The 22194-nt window shown below is 40.3% G+C and overlaps 1 protein-coding gene across 4 annotated transcripts in view; it reads left to right on the top strand.

The window, feature by feature from the left end:
- The window catches only part of LOC121706592 (sodium- and chloride-dependent GABA transporter 2-like), a 58144-nt gene that overhangs the window by 29659 nt on the left and 6291 nt on the right, over positions 1–22194 (top strand). For 3 of the 4 annotated variants that reach the window (XM_042088470.1, XM_042088472.1, XM_042088471.1), the window contains 4 exons: positions 13274–13476; positions 15843–15977; positions 18843–19158; positions 20471–20603. In XM_042088470.1, the coding sequence (XP_041944404.1) occupies positions 13274–13476; positions 15843–15977; positions 18843–19158; positions 20471–20603 (787 nt within the window). The remainder of the gene's footprint in view (positions 1–13273; positions 13477–15842; positions 15978–18842; positions 19159–20470; positions 20604–22194) is intronic. The other variant, XM_042088473.1, reaches the window with a different exon arrangement.

Genomic DNA, 22194 nt, shown 5'->3' with positions numbered 1-22194 from the left:
CCATTCATCTCGGCGGAATACTTCACGAACCCCTCGTTTAACACATGACAAACCATATATCAGAATAAACAGCAGACCTTACCGAACACAAAGGTGTAAAGTGTAAGGTGTAAAGGTGTACAGTCCCCTGTACAGTTAGCCGTTCCAGAGTAATCCCGTTTTTAATTTGCAGTAAATTTCAACATACATGGATGTCTCCAAATTTGGGTTTTAAGTTTTACACTGTGTTTGTTTGTTCCACATTATTTTATAACGGGCCAAATACTAAATAAATATTACAAATATCGCCTAGATATCGGTAAATCAGAGGACACCTGACTAAGAGTTTGTGAAAGTAGCCTTAATGATCACAAAATGCTAAGCATGCATCTAGGCTATTTGACTTTCTTAAAGCTGAGCTGTGCTTAAATTGTTCAATACATGATTTCATAACAGGGCAAATATCAAATAAATGTTAAATATAGCCTAGATATCTGCAAATATTAGATGATCAGATGATTTACAGTTATATGTAATGTGTCATGTTGCATTTTTTTGTAATGTTTCATACAGTGATGCAGGTCTACTGCAGTGAATAGGCTAAATACAACTTTGATCATTTTTGTAGCCTACTACTGTATAGTTAACGTTGGCCTTAGTGCCCTGACATGTGGCCTTTGTGCCCTCCACCAAATATGCCCAACTGAAGGCCAAGTGGCCTTGCCCCCAGAATGTTGAAATTCCAAGCCTGATAACAACTCTCTATACAGATTCCAGCTCGTTCCTTCCCTTTCCTTGCCTTAGTGCTTTTTCTTAGCGTGTTTAATACATTTCCCCTGTGTTATTCCACTTCATTACATGACTATACTTATGGAGTTGTTTGTTTTTATGTGTGGATTACCTGAGTTATTACTAATGCCTGGTGAAAATGTTGTGCCCCCTGTATTTTCACGGGCCCTCTCCTCCATTGGGGCCCTACACTTCCCCCCCCCCCCCAGTACGACGCCCTTTAATCTGCTGAACCTTCTGCTCGTTTCCAAATATAAAAAAAACTCTCTGCAACTCAATATTGGCCTGCCTGCCTCAACTGCCTGTGAGGGGCTTTTCAGTTGTGCTGGATTACTGTTCACTGCAAAGCGACCCAAGGATGACTGCAACTAACTTTGAAAATTAACTACTGCTCAAACCTAAAGGAGAACTCCGGTGATTTTTCACATAGATCTCCATTTCTCAACGTCCTTTTCAGGCAAGTACCTCCACTCGGCAGCCATATTGCAACAGTTTTTGGGCACTTATCGTGCATCTATTTCAGCAGAAATGTGTGTGCGTAAGGCTTCACGACACCAATCTTGCTCCAGCAGCGAGATCACAACAGATGATTGGCACGATGTCTTCAGTGCACCCCACATGATTGGCTCAATGTATTTTACAACACACCACATGATTGGCTCAATGTATTCACATGTCGACGTTTTGCCGTGGAAGGGTTGTGATATGTGTAGACATATGATGTGTAGACAGCTGCCATATTGGCGTTACAAACTGACCCCATGCATTACTATGGAGGATTTTTTGAGTGCTGTATCTCCTCATTAGAAAGTCTTTGGTAAAACTGGTTGTTCTGGTACCCCCCCCCCCCCCAAAAAAAAAGTAACTAAGTAACTTTTACTTAAAGTACATTTTAAATTAACTACTTTTTACTTTTACTTGAGTACATTTTTAGATCGGTATTTTAACTTGTACTTGAGTAATATTTCATCAAGGTATTGGTACTTTTACTTGAGTACAATATTTTCGTACTTTTTCCACCTCTGCTAAATAATAGCCTACAGTATACACTAGGCCAGAGGTCGTCAAATGGCGGACCGCGGTCTGAGTCCGGATCCGGACCCAGCCAATAATACGCATTTAGATTTTCACGTAAGATTTCAAAGCTGCGCTAAATGTTTTGTAGGTTAGGATAACAGCATTTACTTCAGTAGCTACAGGAATCATCATTTCGCTTGCTGCTACTCAGCCAATGAAATCTGTGCATTCTGATAAGTCGAGTCAGTAGGCGTGTTCGTCTTCATGCAGATCCGTGCAGATCTGACTTGATGTGATGCATGCTGGGTTGAACACAATGGAGAGCTCCATCAAAGATAATTAATGCGTAGCAAGATGGGTCGTCCTAGTTCATGTCTATGAGGGCAAAGTGGAGTTCAGCCAGAGACGGGCTCTGGTTCAGTCCCCGTCTGCACAGGGGCATGTCACTGACGTATGACTGACGTTTGAACTTGGTGTACACCTTCATTAAAGGGGTGGTTCAGGATTTTGGACATAGGACCTCATTTCCAAGTAAGCAAGTGTGATATTTATCAGTGGAGACCGTTTTCAACACGTTTCATCCAGTCGTTCTAATTGCAGAGTTCGCAGGTGCTAGGCTAGCGCAAGTCAACGGTATGTGCTAGCCTGCCACTAAAAACAGTCTTACCTACTCCAGTGGTCCCATATGTCAGATAGCATGTGACATGCATGCATACTGTATCTGCCTTTTTTTCCCCAAACTAAAGGCCGTTGGTGACATGGATTCAGCTTCAAGTTTACGCACAAACACAAGTTTCCAAAAAAGATGGTTCGGTTTATTCCAACAAAAAAGTCCAAAGGTTTTCTTTACATGAGGTTCCAACAAAGGTTTTCCATTATCCAAAATGCTTGCATTAAGTGTGGTAAAATCTTTTTATCTCGCCAAAACCATGCCACGCCGCCCGACATTACTTTCCAACTAAATTAGAGCGGCGGGCGTGACCTAAAATAGCTGCACCTGTGCCTAGGTAGGCGTATTCAAATCACAGGTCGAAGTGAACTTAACAAAAAACAGAAATGGGCTGGCCATGACATTCCGGCTCCTAATTCTTGAACGACAAGTAATTACAAATCTATATACAATATATACAAGTGAATGGCCATTACAAGTACAGCGATAAATGTAAGCTTACATACAATGCTATTTACATATGTACATACAGTATTTACAATTCAGATTTCAAACATTCCTCTTTTTTCCGCTTTTCTTTTTTTGTGTTTTTTTTTTGCAATTAAAGTTCATACTCGAGTGCATTTAAAAATGGTTTTCAATCTGTAAACAAAAAAATTCTTCTTGAAAGGAAAAAAGGCTTCGAGTGTATGCAATGGACTGTGTACATGTTTTCAGCAGAAAGGTTGTAACGCCTATTGCATCACAGACTAAATCAGTAAGTGAGCATCTGTAAATGTGTAGAGTCAGAGGTTCAAGAACATGACTCCGTTGGAGGCGAACATTCACTGTTGCCCCTTAAACTACCCCCACCAGGAGGCAGATCTTGTTGATGGGCTTTTCCAACTCGTTGGTCTGTGTCTTGACACAGACCCGTCGAACGCACCCTTTGGAGTCTGCCATGGTGTCGGTGATGCACCCAATGGGCCACGCACCTCTGGGTGCGGACTCTTCCACCACGAGCACGATGTCACCAACTGTGAAGTTTCTGTGAACTTTGTTCCACTTCTGCCGCTCTTGCAGTTGAGGGAGGTACTCCAGAAGAGGTCAGCGATGTATTGCACTTGCCTCCAGCGTCTCCGAGAGTACAGGTCATCCTTCTTGAATAAACCTGGTGGCAAGATGGGTTTACCTTTCAGCTGGAGAAGGTGGTTTGGAGTCAAGGCCTCGATGTCATTGGGATCGCCAGAGGAGGTGGTGATTGGACGGTCGTTCAGTATGGCATCCACTTCACAGAAGACTGTCTGCAAGGCTTCATCATCTAGGACTTGTTGGTTAGTTACAGAACACAGCAATCTTTTTACGTCTTGCACCAAGCGTTCCCATACGCCACCATGGTGGGCCCCATATGGGGGGTTAAATGTCCATTTAATTCCATCCTGCATCAAACTTTTCTGAATTTTACTGTGATTCAACTCTGCAATGGCTTGTTTCAACTCACGGTTTGTGTTGACAAAGTTGGTTCCATTATCCGTCCGGATTTCTTTGACTTGGCCTCTGCGGCAGATAAACCTCCTGATGGCGTTTATACAGGAATCTGTATTGAGAGAATGCGCCACCTCTAGGTGTACTGCGCGACAGGTTAGGCAAGTAAAAAGTGCTCCATATCTTTTAACTAGGCTTCTGCCTTTCTTAACTTCTATTGGCCCAAAATAATCTAGGCCCACATGTGTGAATGGTGGGGCATCAGCTGAGACTCTGTCAACAGGAAGGTCAGACATTTTCTGCTCACCTGGTCTTTGGCGCTGCTTTTGGCATATCCCACACTCACTGATGATCTTTCTGGCTGCTGCATTTGCATGAGGAATCCAGTACTGTCGTCGTAGGGTTGAGAGCATATGATTTCTTCCCCTGTGACCAACTTTATTGTGTACATGTTGAAGAATGAGCTTTGAGACATGACTTTCTTTTGGCAGTATTGCAGGGTGTTTTGTTTCCACAGGTAAAGCGGACCTGCTCAGCCTACCACCAACTCTCAGCACATCATCAGTGACAGTGGGGTCAAGTTTGTACAGTTGACTGGATTTCTTCACACCACCAGATTTCAGCGCAGCCAATTCACTGGAGTAATGTTTCTTTTGCACAAAGCGCACTATTGCCTCTTCTGCTAAGAGCAGGTCATCGACTGTGAGTGGTAAGTAGTTTGTTTTCTTTTCCTGTTTAACAGAAGTTTGATCTCCACATTGTGCATTTTCTTTTATCTTTAGCCTTAGCTTTTCTTTCAGTTTCATAATCCATGCCACGGCTCTCTTGAGCCTTGTCCAACTAGAGAAGTGCAGCAGCAATTTAGTGGTAGGACATACCTCTTCAGCCTGTGCTGCAAAGGAAAGGACCTCCTCTCTCACTTCTGGGTCAGCATCCAGATGCAGCGATGCTTCGTCCACGCTTGCTGGCCACTCACACTCGGCTTTTCCGAGAAAGTCAGGACCAGTGATCCAGGTTGAGGACTTCAGGAAGGCTCCAACTTTCATGCCTCGCGAAGCTGCATCTGCAGGATTCATCTTAGAGCCAACATGTCTCCACTGACAGACATTAGACAGTGATCTTATGATGGAAACTCTATTGGCTACATAGGTCTTAAAGCGAGTAGTGGTGCTTGCAATGTATTTTAGGACAGTCATGCTGTCGGACCAAAAGACTGACTCACTGAGGTTGAGCTCCAGCTGTTTTGACAGCATCTTGTCCAGGCGCACAGCAACGACTGCTGCAGCCAGTTCCAGGCGAGGTATGGTGACGTGCTTGAGTGGAGCCACCCTTGCTTTGCCTATAACAAAAGCAACACACACTTCCTTCTCGCTGTTAGTTCCAACTTCGCTGGCATCACAAAAGTGATGCAGCTGTGCCATTTCTACATTTCCAAATTCACTAGGTGTGAAGCATCTTCTGACACTGAATGAGTGTAACAGAATCAAATCATCCACCCACCTTTGCCATGCTCAAGATGTGCCATCTCTGGTGGTATTGCCTCTTCCCACGCCAGCTTCAACTTGCACAGCTGCTGCAGAATCTGCTTTGCGGGGAGTATCACCGGGCTTAAGAACCCTAGTGGATCATAAATGGAGCTCACACTTGACAGTATTCCACGTCTTGTCAGTGGCTTGTGCTTGTTTAGAATGCTGAAGGTGAAGGAGTCTTGTTCAACATCCCACTGGACGCCTAGGGCTTTTTCCATAGGTAGCTGGTCTCTGCTTAGGTCAAGTGTTTTCACTCCACTGGCTTGATCTGCTTCGGGGATCTGAGAGAGAACAGAGCGGTCACTGCATATCCACTTATTGAGCTTGAACCCTCCTTTAGCACATACCTCAGTGAGTTGCTGGTAGAGAGAGGTGGCTTGTTCGACTGAATGAACTGACTTGAGGGCATCATCGACATAGAAATTCTTTCTGATGGTGCTAATGGCCTCCTCTGGATACAGATGTGCATCATCCTCAGCAGTTTTTAGCAGAGCGTATGTAGCACAGCTGGGGGAGGACACTGCTCCGAAGATGTGGACTAACATTCTGTGCTCAGCAAGGTCTTTGGTTAGGTCACCGTTAGGCCACCACAGAAAGTAATTCACGTGTTCCTCAGCCACTCTGACTTGATGAAACATTCCTTTGATGTCAGTCATTAGTGCTATTGGACCCTGACGAAAGCGGATGAGCACACCTAACAAGGTGTTTGTCAAGTCAGGGCCTTGGAGGAGCTGTTTGATCAGGGATGTTCCAGCAAAAAATGAGGCACAGTCGAACACCACGCGTAATGTTTTCTTGCGGGGGTGGTAGACTCCATGATGCGGCAAGAACCAGACTTTACCTTCTTCATGGCTCAGCTGATCTTGAGGTATGATCTCAGCGTATCCCTCTGCTCTAACATCTTGCATGAATCCTTTGTATTCCTCAAAAAATGACTGGTCCCTTTTGAACTTTTTCAGCAGGTGTTGCGCCCTCTGCTGGGCGACTTGTTTGTTGTTGGGCATCACTATATTGGAGTCACGGAATGGCAGTTTCAGGTAGTAATGACCATTGGTAAGTTTTGCTGAGCTTGACATTATTTCCATAAACCGTTTGTCCTCCACAGACATTTCAGCGTGTTCATCACAGTGCTGTTCGACAAAATCCTGATTATACTGCTTAATCAACATTTCTTCCAGTTTTCCTAATGAGATGCGATTCACCTGTACAGAAGCTGCATCACTGGCGTCGCTATCTTCTTGTCCAAGTGGGCCGTTGATGACCCATCCAAGACAAGTCTGGACAGTGTAGGGTCCATTACCTTCACTGTTGACTATTTTCCATGGTTCCAGTGCTTTAGGTGCATTTGCACCAATCAGCAGTCCAATACTTGCATTGATGGGCGTCAGTTCCACTTCTTGTAAGTAAGGCCATTTTTTGAGGTCTTCTTCTTTGGGAATGTTGTCTTTCGTGACAGGGATTGACTTTTGAGTGTACACATCTGGCTGTCTCAAGAATTTGTTGTCATTTAAAGCAGCTACTTCCAAGCCAGAGATCTTATGACTACTCACATACTTCTCCTGTCCCATCGTCTTCAGCAGTATGTCCATTTTTTGTCCAGGTGCGTTCAGCTGAGTCATTAATGACCCAGTACAAAATGTAGCTGAGCTGCCTGGGTCCAAAAAAGCGTATGTTTCAGTTACTTTTGTTTAGTTTGACTTTGACAGGTAGAACAGACAGCGAGCCTTCTTTAGAACCGGCCCCAGTATCACCTTCAGAGTCCAAGGACACAAGTGCGATGGAGACCGTTTGTTTTTCATGGTCAGCTGGGGTGTTCTGAGACTGAGAACTGTTGGATGGTTCTTACTGCAGGTGTGGCATGTCAGCCTTTCTTGACAGTTCTTGCTTAAGTGACCTTGTGTTAAGCATCCAAAGCACACACCTTTGTTCTGTAAAAACTTAATTTTTTCTTTGTTTGGTTTCTTTTTGAATGTTGTGCACTTGTCAAGTATGTGGCCGTCATTGCAAAACAAGCACTGAATTTCACCTGCATTTCCAGCGTTGGGCATGTCACTCTGGTGTGGCACCTGAGCAATAGAGGAGGCGAAGCTGTTGCCTTTGGCTTCTCCAGTTGACTTGGGAGTTGGTGGTGTTGTGGCTTTTGCTCTTGAATTTTGACTTTCACAGAAGACAGGATCCATTGCAGCTCTCACTTGCTTTTCCAGGAAGTCCAGTAAGTTTTTGAATTTCACTCTTTGTTTTTGCTCCTCTCTGATGCTGCACACTTTCATCCTCCAGGCCTCACGCATTCTGAACGGCAGCTTGGAGACGAACACCTTCATGTGTGAGGAGTTTTCCATTTCATCCAAATATCCGGCATCCTCCATTGTGTTATAACTGGTTCTTAGGAAAAATATGTATGATCTTAATGCTACACCTACACTGTCATCTGCTTTCAGGACTGGCCAATCCAATGCCTTGTTCAGAAATGCAGCTGTAACTTTCACTCTGCTTCCAAAGTTCCACTCCAATTGTTTTTTAGCCTCTCCAAATGCAGTTTTTGGGCTCATATGCATGCAGCTCTGCACCAGTTTTCTGGGCTGCCCAGATGTGAATTGCTCTAAATAATAAAGCTTATCCTGCATATCATCTGTCTTGCTCTCAATGCCTTGTTCAAATGCTTTGATAAAGGATCTGAATTGCAGGGGATCACCATCAAAAACTGGTATTTGTATGGGTGGTAAAAGTGACTGTCTCTGCTGCTTAATCAGCATTGCAGTGATCTCATTTTGCCTGCGTATTGCTTCAGCCAAATCAGGTTGGTCATTATTACTGTCTGCACTTTGCTGTAGATGACGGGTTTTTGCTTTGCTTTTTGCATGTATGGGGGGAGCAACTGACGTAGTAGGTCCAACAGTAGACAACGGAACAGGAGCGGGTGACAATTTTGTCTGTTTCTTAGCTGGTCCAGGCGGTATGAATTGTGTGGATGTAGAGGCTCTAGAGGACGCTAGACTTTTCAATTTTTGTGTTTCTTCTTGTTCTTTAAACACCTGTGATTTCGCCTTTGCGATGGCCAAATTAGTTTTAACAGACAGCGTTTCTTTTGGCTTTCATTACTGCGTTTAATTGGGCTTCTTCAAGTTCAAGCGTGTGTTTTTCTTGTAACGCGTCAGCCTGCACTTGCAGAGTTACGCGCTCCAGCTCGGCCTGAATTGCCATCTCAGAAGGGGTTTTACTTTTTCTACTGGCAGAGGATGAACTAGAGGCCTTGCTCGCTGCTGCTTTGCTACTGGGGCGTGCAGGTTTTGCAGTCTGTGAGACGCTATCGTGGGGCTCTACGTCATCACTTTTGCGAGATGCAGCATGAGACACATTTTCCACAGCGTTTACATTATTAGCGGCATCCTGCGAGGCGTCTTGTTTTAGCCACACTTCTATGTCATCAATAAATTCTCTGCAGCTTATCAATTTGGGTTCATAGCAGTCAGTGTGGTCATTCCGCTTGAGCGCCGAGTTTTCCACTTCGCTTCTTAATTAAACTTAAAACTTCCCTTTCCTTTACCAAATCTTCCTGCTTCTCCTGCTCCTCATTTCCCAAATCTTCCTGCTTCTCCTGCTCATTTCCCAAATCTTCCTCTTCCTGCTCCTTCTGCATAGCCTGGCGAGCCATCCTATATCATTGAAATGTATAGTCTGGAATTGAACCATTCACCTCGCTTAATTCAAGGGGCGGGCATAGGCATGCAATAGGCCAGCGCTACGACCATATCCGTGTCCGGTCGGCAAAACGGCAAATAAATCCTTCTTCGAAAGTAATGACTTAAGTGCATTGTGTTGCTCAACTTTCAAAGAAAAGCACAAGTCCAACTCCTCCAAAGTTGACGCCAACGCCGATTCAAACTCTTCGTTCGCCATAGCCACCTTTCTTGTTGTTCACAGTCGCAGGACTGTCGTTATCCTGTTAAGCCCGCCTTAAGACTCTCTAACAAAATAGAGTGCTGTGATTGGATGAAGTCCACGGCGTCAGCCAATAGAAATCCCTATGGTTTGATACTAGACGTACAGGCTGAGCAAATTAATTTGCTGCTGCTAGGGTGCGTCTAGATTTCTAGGCTACCTTCTGCATAATGTTCCAACTAAAACTTTGTTTCCACAAAAATCCAAAGAATGTTTTCAAACTAAAAAGTCTTTGCTTTGTGTTCTTTTAAGTCTTTTAAGTCTTTAAATTACAGTTCAAAAGAGTCCACGCCAACGTTGCGGGTCATCAAAGAATCACCTGTTACTCACAACTTTCGGGGTCTTCTCGATTCGGCTTCCAAATTCCAGTAATCCAACAGAAAAGTTCCAACAGATAATCCAATTCAATTCGATGTCTTCCAAGTTCAATGTCCAAACGAAAAAAGATTTTACTTAATGTATCGGCCTTTTCCTATTTTCCAAAGTTCCAAACTAAAGGCCGTGGGTGACGTGGATTCAGCTTCAAGTTTACGCACAAACACAAGTTTCCAAAAAAGGTGGTTCGGTTTATTCCAACAAAAAAGTCCAAAGGTTTTCTTTACATGAGGTTCCAACAAAGGTTTTCCATTATCCAAAATGCTTGCATTAAGTGTGGTAAAATCTTTTTATCTCGCCAAAACCATGCCACGCCGCCTGACATTACTTTCCAACTAAATTAGAGCGGCGGGCGTGACCTAAAATAGCTGCACCTGTGCCTAGGTAGGCGTATTCAAATCACAGGTCGAAGTGAACTTAACAAAAAACAGAAATGGCCATGACACATACTTTATGTCAGATAGTGACAGCATATGGCCTATTTTTCAATTGGGAAATGATTTAGCCTAAATCAGAGACATAGTTTTGCATTTGCCTGAAGTGATGTAGGCTAGGTATAATGTTTCAATATTTGAATGTTTAAATATATTCTAATTAATTAACCCTCTAGACCCCAGTGGAATTCTACAACAATTCTAAGAGAAAAGGGCAATTTGAGAAACATTTCAAATAACCAAGAAAAACTAAAAATCTAATGAAAAGTGTCATGTTTCTTTCAGTTTAAAGATGAGAAATGGCTCTATCAAATGATATATGATCCATTAAGAATGATATATTCATGTTTCCCATAGACGGCCATAGGCCTACTCACTTACAGTCTCAAAGTCTTTCACTAACAAAAAGTTATAAATATGGTTCACATGGGTCTATATGAGAAGCTGGGAAACAAGATACTATATGAGTACTGATTTCACTGAAATAGACAGGCATATCTTGCACTTATTTGGGATTTAGCTAGACAGTTGGGCCTTACAGCTAAAGAACGATGAGGATATGAACTAACGTAGGGCAGAAGCATAGTGCATGAAACCGTGACTCATTTGATTAAGTATGCCACCAAGAACAGGGACTGTTAAACCTGACATAGATTTACGTTTTGTTTTACATGCACATGTTATATAATTTATCTAAACTTGATCAGTTGATGATAATGAACTTGTTGCACTCGTTCACTAACTCGGCTAACATTACGAGTCTCCGACTATTGCAATCACAAATGACATGACGAGACATTAGCATACTTGTATACAAATACATTTTCATGACATCCATAAGCAGAAAACACAACGGTGGTTCCCGCTTTGGTTATTAGTCAACATAAAAACTCATTGAGAGAGAACAGATACATAGTAGTTTGCAATAACTATCTGTAAGTGGGATAACGATAATGTTAGCTTTACTGAACATGCCAGAAAGGAGAAATGTTAACGTTATGTGTTAAGATATAACTGCAAATAAACCTGGGAAACATATGACACTGATAGCCTACTTTGTGCATGCTCAATACCTAACACACTCATGGTGGAAACAAGCTGTCTATAAGAAAACCTATGTTGCATCTCCTATAGGCCCAATAGTGAACCCAGAAATGTTGAGTACCCTAAAGTTTTATTGCAGAAATGTCATCTATAGGCCTAGTGGATAGATTTAAACTTGGTTGCTAAAACTTGCACCTTGGGCAATTTGCATAATAGCTTAATAAGATAATTAAAGCCTGAATAGGGTAACATTTTTAAATTATAGCTATCACCATAAAACTTTCTCAGTTGATTACTTATGTTAAGATGAGAAAAAAATGCATTGCATGTTTTTTTCAATTTTAATGTTTAAATATACAAATGAGGCCCTATATTCTAGTTGCATCTCCCATAGGCCCAATAGTGAACCCAGAAATGTTGAGTACCTTAAAGTTGTATTGCAGAAGTTTTATAGACAGGCTGGTAAGGAAAGCTGGCTCTGTAGTGGGTGCTGAACTGGAGTGAATCACTTCAATATCTGACAAAAGGACCCTGAACAAACTGATCAACATACATCTTGGACAGTGAATGTCATCCACTCCACAGCACTATTGTTAAGCAGAAGAGCCTGATCAGCTGGAGACTTCGCTCACTGCCTTGCACAACAGGAAGTCATTCATCCCCAGGGCCATTGAACTGTTTAATGCATCACTTAGGGGAAGAGGAGAAATAGACTTCTCTGCATAGTCTGTCTGCCTCTTCGCCACCTCCAATGTCTTGAAAGTCTGTCCACTAGTCACTTTACATTTGTCTTCTGCCTCACTGTTTGCGTGCTGTATTAGCACATATGCACAACCCCTCCCTCCATGCCACATACCTTTCTTAATATAGTTATTTATATATAGATATATAGACTTTATTCTTGCACTGTTGCACTGTTTGACTTACTCATTTGCACCATCACCATGACACTCATTCACACAGACCACCTTACCTTACCTTATGCACTGAGAACCACAGGCTCAGTCCCTGCTTCAGTCATTGCAAGCGCACCTGATTGATTATTCACCCACTATGTGGATACTGTTTTTTAGAATTGATTTTGATTAAGTTTTATTTAGTATAATTTGTATTTTGTATATTTTGTATATTTTTTTATCTTCTACAGTCCTTATTGCTTAGTTGTGTTTTTTTATATTATATACTTTTAATTACTTTTTCTGCTGTTATTGAATGTGTGTGTTTGTATGCTACTGTCACATTGAATTTCCCCTAGGGATCAATAAAGTATATCTATCTATCTATCTATCTATCTATCTAGAAATGTCATCTATAGGCCTAGTGGATGGATTTCAACTTGGTTGCTAAAAGTTGCGCCTAGAGCAATTAGCATAATTAGCATAATAAGATCATTAAAGCGTGAATAGGGTAAAATGTGTAAATTATAGCTATCACCATAAAACTTTCTCAGTTGATTACTTATGTTAAGATGAGAAAAAAATGTATTGCATGTTTTTTTTTTTTTCAATTTTAATGTTTAAATATGCAAATGAGGCCCTATCTCATTAAATATGCACTTATGCACTCAGTGGGTTAAAGTCATAGAGATATGGAGAACCACAATTGGCAGTAGTCTGTGTTTCTATCGAGTGATGCAATGTGATTAAAGCTGGGCTTTTTGTTCTTGCTATGGTCTAGCCTGGGTGTTCCCATGCTGCCTTGCGCGCGATTTGATTCACGCTGCTAAGGCAGCCTGGAAACTACCGCCCTAATTTTTGCCTCAGATAGGGAACCAATCACAGAACAGGGGGGAAAGCAAGACGATGATGAGCTATGCACAGACGCATTTGATAGACATCCGTGGCACCCAATAAACGGATCTGGGTATTTTTTTCAAATACGAGAAAATGAACGTTTGGTTCCCAGACCACGTCTCATTGAGAAGTGGTGGCGCTAGCCAGGCTAGCTATGGTCATTCCAGGTACTTCAATTGCATCATCAGAATTTGTCATATTTTGTCGTTGCTAAGGATAAAATTATCTCTGTATATGCAGGTCCATGGAAAAGCAGCTTGAGTGTGAAAGTGCAAAGTGCAAATTGGCCTACCAGGATGGAAACTTGGCCCAACCTTCATCCAACCAACTAGTGCGGGGCCAATGGGCCAACAAAATGGAATTTCTCCTAGCAGTAGCCGGCCAGATCATTGGCTTGGGTAATGTGTGGAGGTTTCCATACTTGTGTTACAAAAACGGAGGAGGTAAGAGAAAACATTCATATTTGCAATATGATGAAGAAAAGCTGAACAATATAGAAAGCCTTGCCATCAATGTAATGCACTTTTGTTTAGAAGCTATTGAGGACAAACAGAACTTAAGATGAAAACATAATTTCATTCATAATCATTTAAGTTTTAAATGCTTCAAAGGCTGCAAACAGAATGTGGATTTGTGTAGGGCATACTAGGCTATTTGACAAATTAGTGGATATATCAGGTACATGCTTAGTTATGACAATGGTTTTGAATTTTAAAACTGCACAAGGTTATGTTCCAAGGTGCTTTTATCATGTGAAAAGAGCTGCTGTGCTGGGTATAGTTTTACAATCAGGGTAAGCATCTGAAATGTATGTATGTATCTATGTACCTCAATATATGACATAAATAATAAATTGTTTATTAAAGGACCAGTATGTAGGAAATAATGGAAAATAAACTGTAACCATTCCATATGTTGTCAGAGAGTAAGGAAACACGATGAATTGAAGTAATGGCTTTTTTTACTCTAACCCGTAAAACCCATGAAAAAAAATGAGTTACGGGGCGGAATCTCTTGGGATTTTCGTTCATGTTTTGAACGATTAATTCTTGAATAACGTATTAATAATGGGCTGGCGTGTCCTCCTATTTGTGTTGCCAAATTAGCAAAGGCCAACTGTCAACTTGCTGTCAATTGTAGTCATGAACGCCTACGAGAGGCAGGCAAATTTCCAAAATTAAAAAAAGAAACAAATTAAGAGGAGATCGGAGGAGCTTCCTGAGATGGTGACGTCTTCGTCAAATAAAGAATATCATGACGCAGAGGTAGCCTAGGCTAAACTTAATCTGCATCGCTAACTTCAGATAAATATGTTACGTTGGTTAGAGAGGTATTTTTTGTGTTTACTGTTTCCGTAATGTGTAGCTGGGTCATGGTTGGAGAAACGTTAAAGCAGCTGCAGGTCAACTAACGTTAGCTAAGTCTTCATTACATCTGGCAACCCAGAAGAGGCTCGCGTCTGGTGGTCTTGAGAACGTTCACCAGTGTTTTGATTTTGGCCTACAGAACGTTCGGTAACAATCCTACAAATCGCACCTTTAAAGCTGCAGTTGGCAAGATTTTTTTGATCATATTCACTGAAAGTAACAAGGTTGTAGCAGCACAGCTGTTACATGTACACTGAAGACAATGAGGCCTTGACTGGAGCTAAGCATGCTTTGTATATCAAATCTATCATGACCCGATTTACCCCATCCAGCAGGTCTCAGGTCAGCTCTTTGCCTCTGATGAAAATTTAGGCAAATTGGCAAAGTTTTGTAAAAGCACTCAGTATTACAATGTAACAACTATATGTAGGTACTCACAAATACATTATGCAAGTACAATGATAGTACCTGATAGTACATGTTGTTACACAGGTTGTACCACTGTACCTAATTAGGTAAGTACACTGTAACAGCGACACATTAAAATAAAGTGTTACCAAAAAAAGTCTTAAAAATAACATATGTTAGCACAAAATGGCACATTTCATTTTTTAAGATACACTATTATTTCAACGTATATACACAAAAATCTTTTGTTAGCAGAAAATGGAACCTTCTGAAATATGTCTGCCGAACAGAAAATGCAGAATTTGAATAGGCTACTTTTAGTGGATGTAGCAGGTATTTAACATTCCATCAAACATCAAATTGAATTTGAAAAGTATCTACCTCAGACAACAAGATTACCTTAGTGTCAAATAATGTCCACTCCAACACAAAGAGTACATTATCAAAGTTTATCACCCGGAGAAAAAAAATACTCTTTTCTGATTGGCTGGTGGGGTGGCTATTAAATTAAATTAACAGGACACCGTTCTGACCGACAACCGGGTGATAAGCGGGATAACGGCCTTCAAGGTGTGTCCAGTTAGACGGAATTAATGGATTCCGCGTCGGGGAGTTCTTTGCCCCTCGCCCTCGTCCATTAATTCCGTATAACAGGACACCTCGGCGGTCGTTATCCCTTACTTCACATAGATGATGTATATGTGTAGCTGCCATGCTGTTAACATATGTGTTTTGTACCATTTGTTTAATGTTAAAAATGCCATTTTTATAACATATGGATTTTTTACATTTGTACTCTTAGACAGACAACCTAAAAATTAATTGATTTTCCCCCAAACATGTTATCCATCAATGACCAATTGTCATGCATGGACCAAGCATGTTATCCTTTACCAGATGTGTTATTAAAGAAAGGCAAGGCTCTGAAGGTTCAGTTTTGAGCCTGAAAGAAATGGCTTATCCTGACTTGAAACAAACTGAAACAAACTACCCCTTTATAATAAGTGTGAGTGTTTACTCTGTGCCCCCCAAAGGGGTGTTCTTCATTCCTTATGTGCTGTTCCTGTTTTCCTGTGGCATCCCACTCTTTCTGTTGGAGACCTCTCTGGGGCAGTACACAAGCCAGGGAACAGTCACTTGTTGGCGAAAGATATGCCCTCTTTTTGAAGGTAAGCATTAACCCTGCTGTGAGGATAATATGGACAACAAGTGCCTCTTTCGTGGTTAGTCATCAGTTGAGGCTTTTTTCTTGGTCAGTGTTGCTGTAGAGTTCATGACGTCAAGTCCTTCTTTTGATGTTAAGCAGAGCATTACAAAAATGTATTCACTTCTTTATGTTGGAAAGTGCAGAGTACAGAGACAAAATCTTGGGTTAAACATGAACAGTATTGCACCTGAAACTCCATGTTTCACTCCAAGACATGCATCATATTTAGTAAAAATATCTCAATCATTCACTCAGCTTGCTGCTCATTTGCCATGTCTTTGTTGTTTGACATAGGTTAGAGTTCTTAGGAAGAAGCACCTTGCACCACTTAGAACATAAGAACATACCGTATTTTCCGGACTATACGGTAAAATACGGTAATTAAAACGTCATTGACATTAAAAAGTAATTGACAAGCCATTGTTGTAAGACAAAGTCAAATGTCTTAAAATTAGTTTCGCTCATTAATTCAAAGCATTGTGACAAATACAATCAGGTGTCAGTGAGTTAGTAATTACTATTAAATAATTAATATTCCTAATATTGACCTTATTTAGAATAAGACAATATTGTGAATATGTTATTTAGATAAGTTGTTACAGTAATAGTGATGGTAATTTTGATACCATAGATTTAATAGAGACCCAGTCAGACCAAGAGTATGAAAAATCAGGAACAGTTTATTTACAATGATGCGCATACAACAAACTATCACCCAAAACTGTCTATTCCGTTACAAAAGACAGGGGCCCTACTCAACGCAACCTCCCTTTGCCCAACTGATGGCAGTCATAATAGCACTTAAAAGGAACAAAACATACTACTCACCGAGAGCACGTCTTACCAGCGGGCTAAGGGATCACACACAGTAGGTTTGGTAAAAAGAATAATCCTTAATTCAATAGATCAATATAATCCTTATCAATCTCGGTGGAACTTCCATAAACTGATGGTAATTTTGATACCATAGATTTAATAGAGACCCAGTCAGACCAATAGTATGAAAAATCAGGAACAGAGTTTATTTACAATGATGCGCATTATGGGAGAAACAGCATGACTTCACCTAAAGATCCATCAGCTGCTCTAACTAGACAAGGAAATAGTTTTTAGGGTTTAATATCCTTCCAGGCTGACGGGAGATGGCGTTGGTCATCCCATCTCACGTGAACTACACTGAATCAGACTCTGATTAGTGGCAACCTGGCAATCCGAAGCAGATACAGTAGCTACTGACATAGCCATGCAGAACAGTGAAACACTGCAAAGACATAATATTCCCGCTTATCTCAGTCACACACAGATATACACAGGGACAGTACAGATATCATACAGTCATTACATAGAATCGTACTGTTAGTATCAAAGTGACCCACTAATGAGAAATGCAGAACATTAAACCACATATTGGAATATTGGACATAATGTTCTATTCCACTTTCTCTCAATAGAATATTCTGTTCAGATTCCCATTTGCATGTCAAACAGCATATTCTGATTAATAATGATAAAAGATTGTCTAGTTACCAACGACTTTATCAAAGTTCTAAACGTTCCTTCTGTGAATGTTTCCATAGTAACCTTATTACTACCTAAGCTATAGCCTACTGCTATACTAACGTCGCTACTATGCTGTCTTACATGTTTTTCTTCCTCGCCCCAAAATTGTAGCCTACCTTTGTCTTCATTCAGCGCCAGCTTCAGGGGACCAGGCATAAAAAAAACATCTAAATATTATCATGGCTATGATTGAAATTAAATCTATATTGGACACTGATGTTGAACACTTACTCAAAATAAAACATGAATACACAGACTGACACTACACTATACTGCACACTCTGACACTGTTTCAGCGAGTGCCACTGACACATTTACCATTTACATTTATTTGGCTGATAGAAGGAGGCTATCATGCTCTATTTTGACCAAAGGAAGTCTGTCATCATTGCACTCGGACAAAACTGGAATGTTTCATTTGTCCCGCATATCAATTGTCCCGTCTCTCCCCTACTGTAAAGAACATTTTGAGCGAATCGTAAGAGTCAGCTTGCTTTTGAGCAGGATCTTACAAGAACATTTCAAAATGAATGGAAAGACACTGTGATTAGGAATCCAGTGGCACACAACATGCGTTTTGATCCATGTGCGATCAGTTTTGTACACACCATACCCCTCAGTGTCTTCACTTTGATCCATGTGCGATCAGTTTTGTACACACCATACCCCTCAGTTTCTTCTCAGTGAGGCAGAGATAGGTTGGTTTGCATGTTGCAACACCACAATAAGAATGTGATTATATCTTACTGTGTGCATTTCAAACACTGCTGCATTGCAGGCAACACATGACTGCCCAACATCTGTGAAAAGTGTTTGCATTTGATATTTTTGGTGTGAGAAACCTATTCTAAAGGTTTTTGGGGGCAGCCATGGCCTACTGGTTAGGGCTTCGGGCTTGAAAGCAAGGTAGCTCGCTGCTCCAGGGTAGTGTGTGCTTCACCTCACTGTGTGATAGATAGATAGATAGATAGATAGATAGATAGATAGATAGATAGATAGATAGATAGATATAGATAGACATATGGGATAAATGCAGAGACCAAATTCCTTGTACTGTATACGCAAGTATACTTGACCTATAAACCTGATTTACGATTAAGTGTGAAAAGCCTGCTCTAAAGCTTTTTGCTGTGAGAACCCTGTTCTAAAGGTTTTACAAAAAAGCAGACCCAAAGTATGATGCGTCTACTAACATGTTTGTGAAAAGGTGGAATACCTTATGACAAGATAAAAAACAGCCATTTTAACTAGCCTTTTTTATTGACAGGTCTGGGCTATGGAAGCCAAGTTGTGGTTTTGTACTCCAGCATTTATTACATCATCATTCTGGCCTGGGCATTCTTTTATCTGTTCTCCTCCTTCAAATCTGAGTTGCCCTGGGCAAACTGTCAAAACCCCTGGAACACAGGTATTGCCGTCCTCATCTTAACTTACATCCATCTTTATTTTAATGGCTTTCTTGTCACCAGCACTTACCCATTTTATGTTGCAACAGAGAACTGTATGGAGTTTGACAAAGCCAGAGGCCTACTCAACTTTACAGTTTTTGAAAATGCAACATCACCAGTGAAAGAGTTTTGGGAGTGAGTAATTTTTTCAACATTTTAACACTCATTTATGATGATGGCCCGATTTATATCGTTTTGATTTATGATTTTGGTCTGACTTTAGCCCCAATCAGTTAGCCCACACATGCTTTAAAATTTGGGGAATTCATGTCTGTCAGGCTGATTACGGTCCCAGCTCAAGGTTATGCAACTTTCACCTGTAGCTACAGGTTTATGATTTACGGACAGAGTAAACAGCTTCATTACTTGAGTAAAAGTACAGATACCCTTTGCTAAATTTTACTCAAGTACAAGTAAAAGTACAACAGTTAAGTAAAAGTACTGAAGTACTTGAGTGTCAAGAGTACAAGAGTAGTCTACATTTTCTAAATATTGCATTGCTACTGCCACAGTGCTTACATTTCTGTACAGAAACGTCCTACATGGAGTAATGAAAAATGTTAATGTTAATACCTTGGAGAATGTAAAAGGAATTGAAAGTAAAATCATTTTCATCTTTTTACCATGTTGCCAGGGATGGTCAGTATTTCTAATACATGTATTTAAAATATGTATTTCAAATACAAAATACTATTTTGTTATTGAAACACTTGAAGCGAAAACTATCATTAACTTGTTCAGAAAATTGAAATAGTCTGGCGAGGTGGGGCCACAAGTTGGCACATTCCCAGGATGGACCTGCTGCGTATTCATCCATTGTTTCGTCCATGGTTTCGTCTCTTATCTAAATCTGACCATGGAGTTGACTTTGGCGGAAAGCTGAAGGTGATTGCTGATAGGCTGTCCTAATCAGTGGCACACAATCCAATCACGTTTGAGAGGGAAACAACAAATTAAGGGTTTCCGAGATTTTTCTTTTTTCCTTTTTTTTAGAAGAAGTAACAGGTACTCACAGTTATGGATAGAAATGTAGTGGAGTAAAGAGTATAATATTTGCCTCTCAAATGTACTTGAGTAAAGTCATGAGTACTCCCCAAAAATGATACTCGAGTAAAGTACAGATCCCTCAAAATTGTACTCAAGTACTGTACTCAAGTAAATGTACTCTGTTACTGTCCGGCTCTGTTTACGGCCCACCTAGCATAGCTAATGCATACAGTACAGTATATTCTGTCATTCGCCTGTAGGCTGCATCTCAACAAGATTTACAGTTGGAGCTGTCCAATACTTGGACCCCCAGCCTTTCCCAATTAACTAGTTCACTTTTTAAAAAAAATATTCTCATCATCAACCATGAATAATAGTAGTGCTTGAGCAGTAAATTATTCTTCACAGTGAGTGAATTCAATAAGCTGCTAACATTTGTTATATTTCATTTCTTTTCCAGGAGAAGGGTTCTGAATATCACAGACAATGTGTATGAAATGGGCAATATGAGATGGGAGTTAGCCCTGTGTCTTCTTCTGTCATGGATTCTTTGCTACTTCTGTGTGTGGAAAGGGGTGAAGTCCACAGGCAAGGTGAATGACAGAAAGATTCAGTTATACTCTGCTGTTACTATTAGTGAAGCAGTTAAGCTTTCATATTGATCATTTTATGATAAAAGCATCACATTTGATAGAGAAACTCACAAAGGGGGTCTGATCAGATTTAGAATCGATTTAGAATTTTTTCGAACAATATACATTAGGACTGTCAATCGTTTAAAAAAAAATCATCTAATTAATTACATACTCTGTGATTAATTAATCTAAATTAATCGCATATATCATTTTTGCTGTGAATGTATTTTAAATATTTCAATTCAAATGAATCATTGAATAATCAGCATTAGTGACATTAAAGTTCAAAAAGTCTTTTATTATTATTTTCACTGTTCAAATAATTGCCATAATAATCTATGATATGACCTAATATGCTGAGGGAAGAAGTTTTTTTTTCACATACAAGGCATTTCAGGCCACAGATATAACCTAGGCGACACAATAAAAAAATAAATTAACACTCCCCTCAATGTCAACACTTATTTCTTTGCATTGATGTGCTATAGAGTTGATGAACTCCGGTGATATGCAAATTCCTTGCTGCAGACATTGCAGAGGACTTTATTTTCAACACTTTATTTTTATCAACACCATCAGGCCGTTTTTTAAAAGTAAATGTTCCAATCAATGATCCAGGCAGCACGTTTTCTTCTCTCTCCTTCATTTTACAGTCTAATTTTTACTGACTAGAATGGCTCGGGGTCAAAGGTCATACGGAATCGATTAATCTGCACTAATTTTTTTAATCAGTTATTTTTTCTCAAATTAATTAATCAAAATTAATCAGTTATTTTGACAGCCCTAATATATATCTTATTTACAGTGGTCTCTTAATTTTGAATATGACCGTCAACTCATTTGAATGTCACTCAGCAACAGTAGGATGACAGAAAAATTAGCAGTGTTCTCTTATTTTTTTCCACAGCTGTGTATAGAGAGAGAGTGAAAAGATATTGTGAAGGAATATACAGTGTATATATATATATCCCCCTCTCTCTCTCTCTCTCTCTCTCTATATATATATATATATATATATATATATATATATATATATATATATATATATATATATATATATATATATATGTATATATATGTCTGTGTGTATGTGTGTGTGTGTGTGTGTGTGTGTGTGTGTGTGTGTGTGTGTGTGTGTGTGTATTGGCTTTTATGCCTTTAATTTGATTGGACAGTTAAGAAAGTGGGAGAAAGAGATGTTAGATTTTAGTGGTTTTCTGTATGTCTTTGTTTAATACTGCAGAAACTGCGGGGGCAGGACGTTTATTGTAAGCAGACAGAATGTTGTCACCTTACAATAGCAAATGGTGTACCTAACTAATTGTTCCCCCACAAGAGACATCTTAATTGAATAAGGCTATATCACTACCCGTTTCCCCCCCTCCAATTTGAGCCCAGACGTGAATGTATATTCTGGTATTATAATTAGCCAGGAGTTTCCCAGATCTTTGCTTCAGTTTCTTACCTTGGCTTCACCTTGCAACACTGTGCTGTGCTGTGCGTACAACAGGGTTACCAGAACTCTGTTGTTACATCCAGAATAAAGAAC

Source organism: Alosa sapidissima, chromosome 4 (genome assembly GCF_018492685.1).
Source record: "Alosa sapidissima isolate fAloSap1 chromosome 4, fAloSap1.pri, whole genome shotgun sequence".
Lineage (NCBI taxonomy): Eukaryota > Metazoa > Chordata > Actinopteri > Clupeiformes > Clupeidae > Alosa > Alosa sapidissima.
This window is presented reverse-complemented; position numbering and strand designations above follow the sequence as displayed.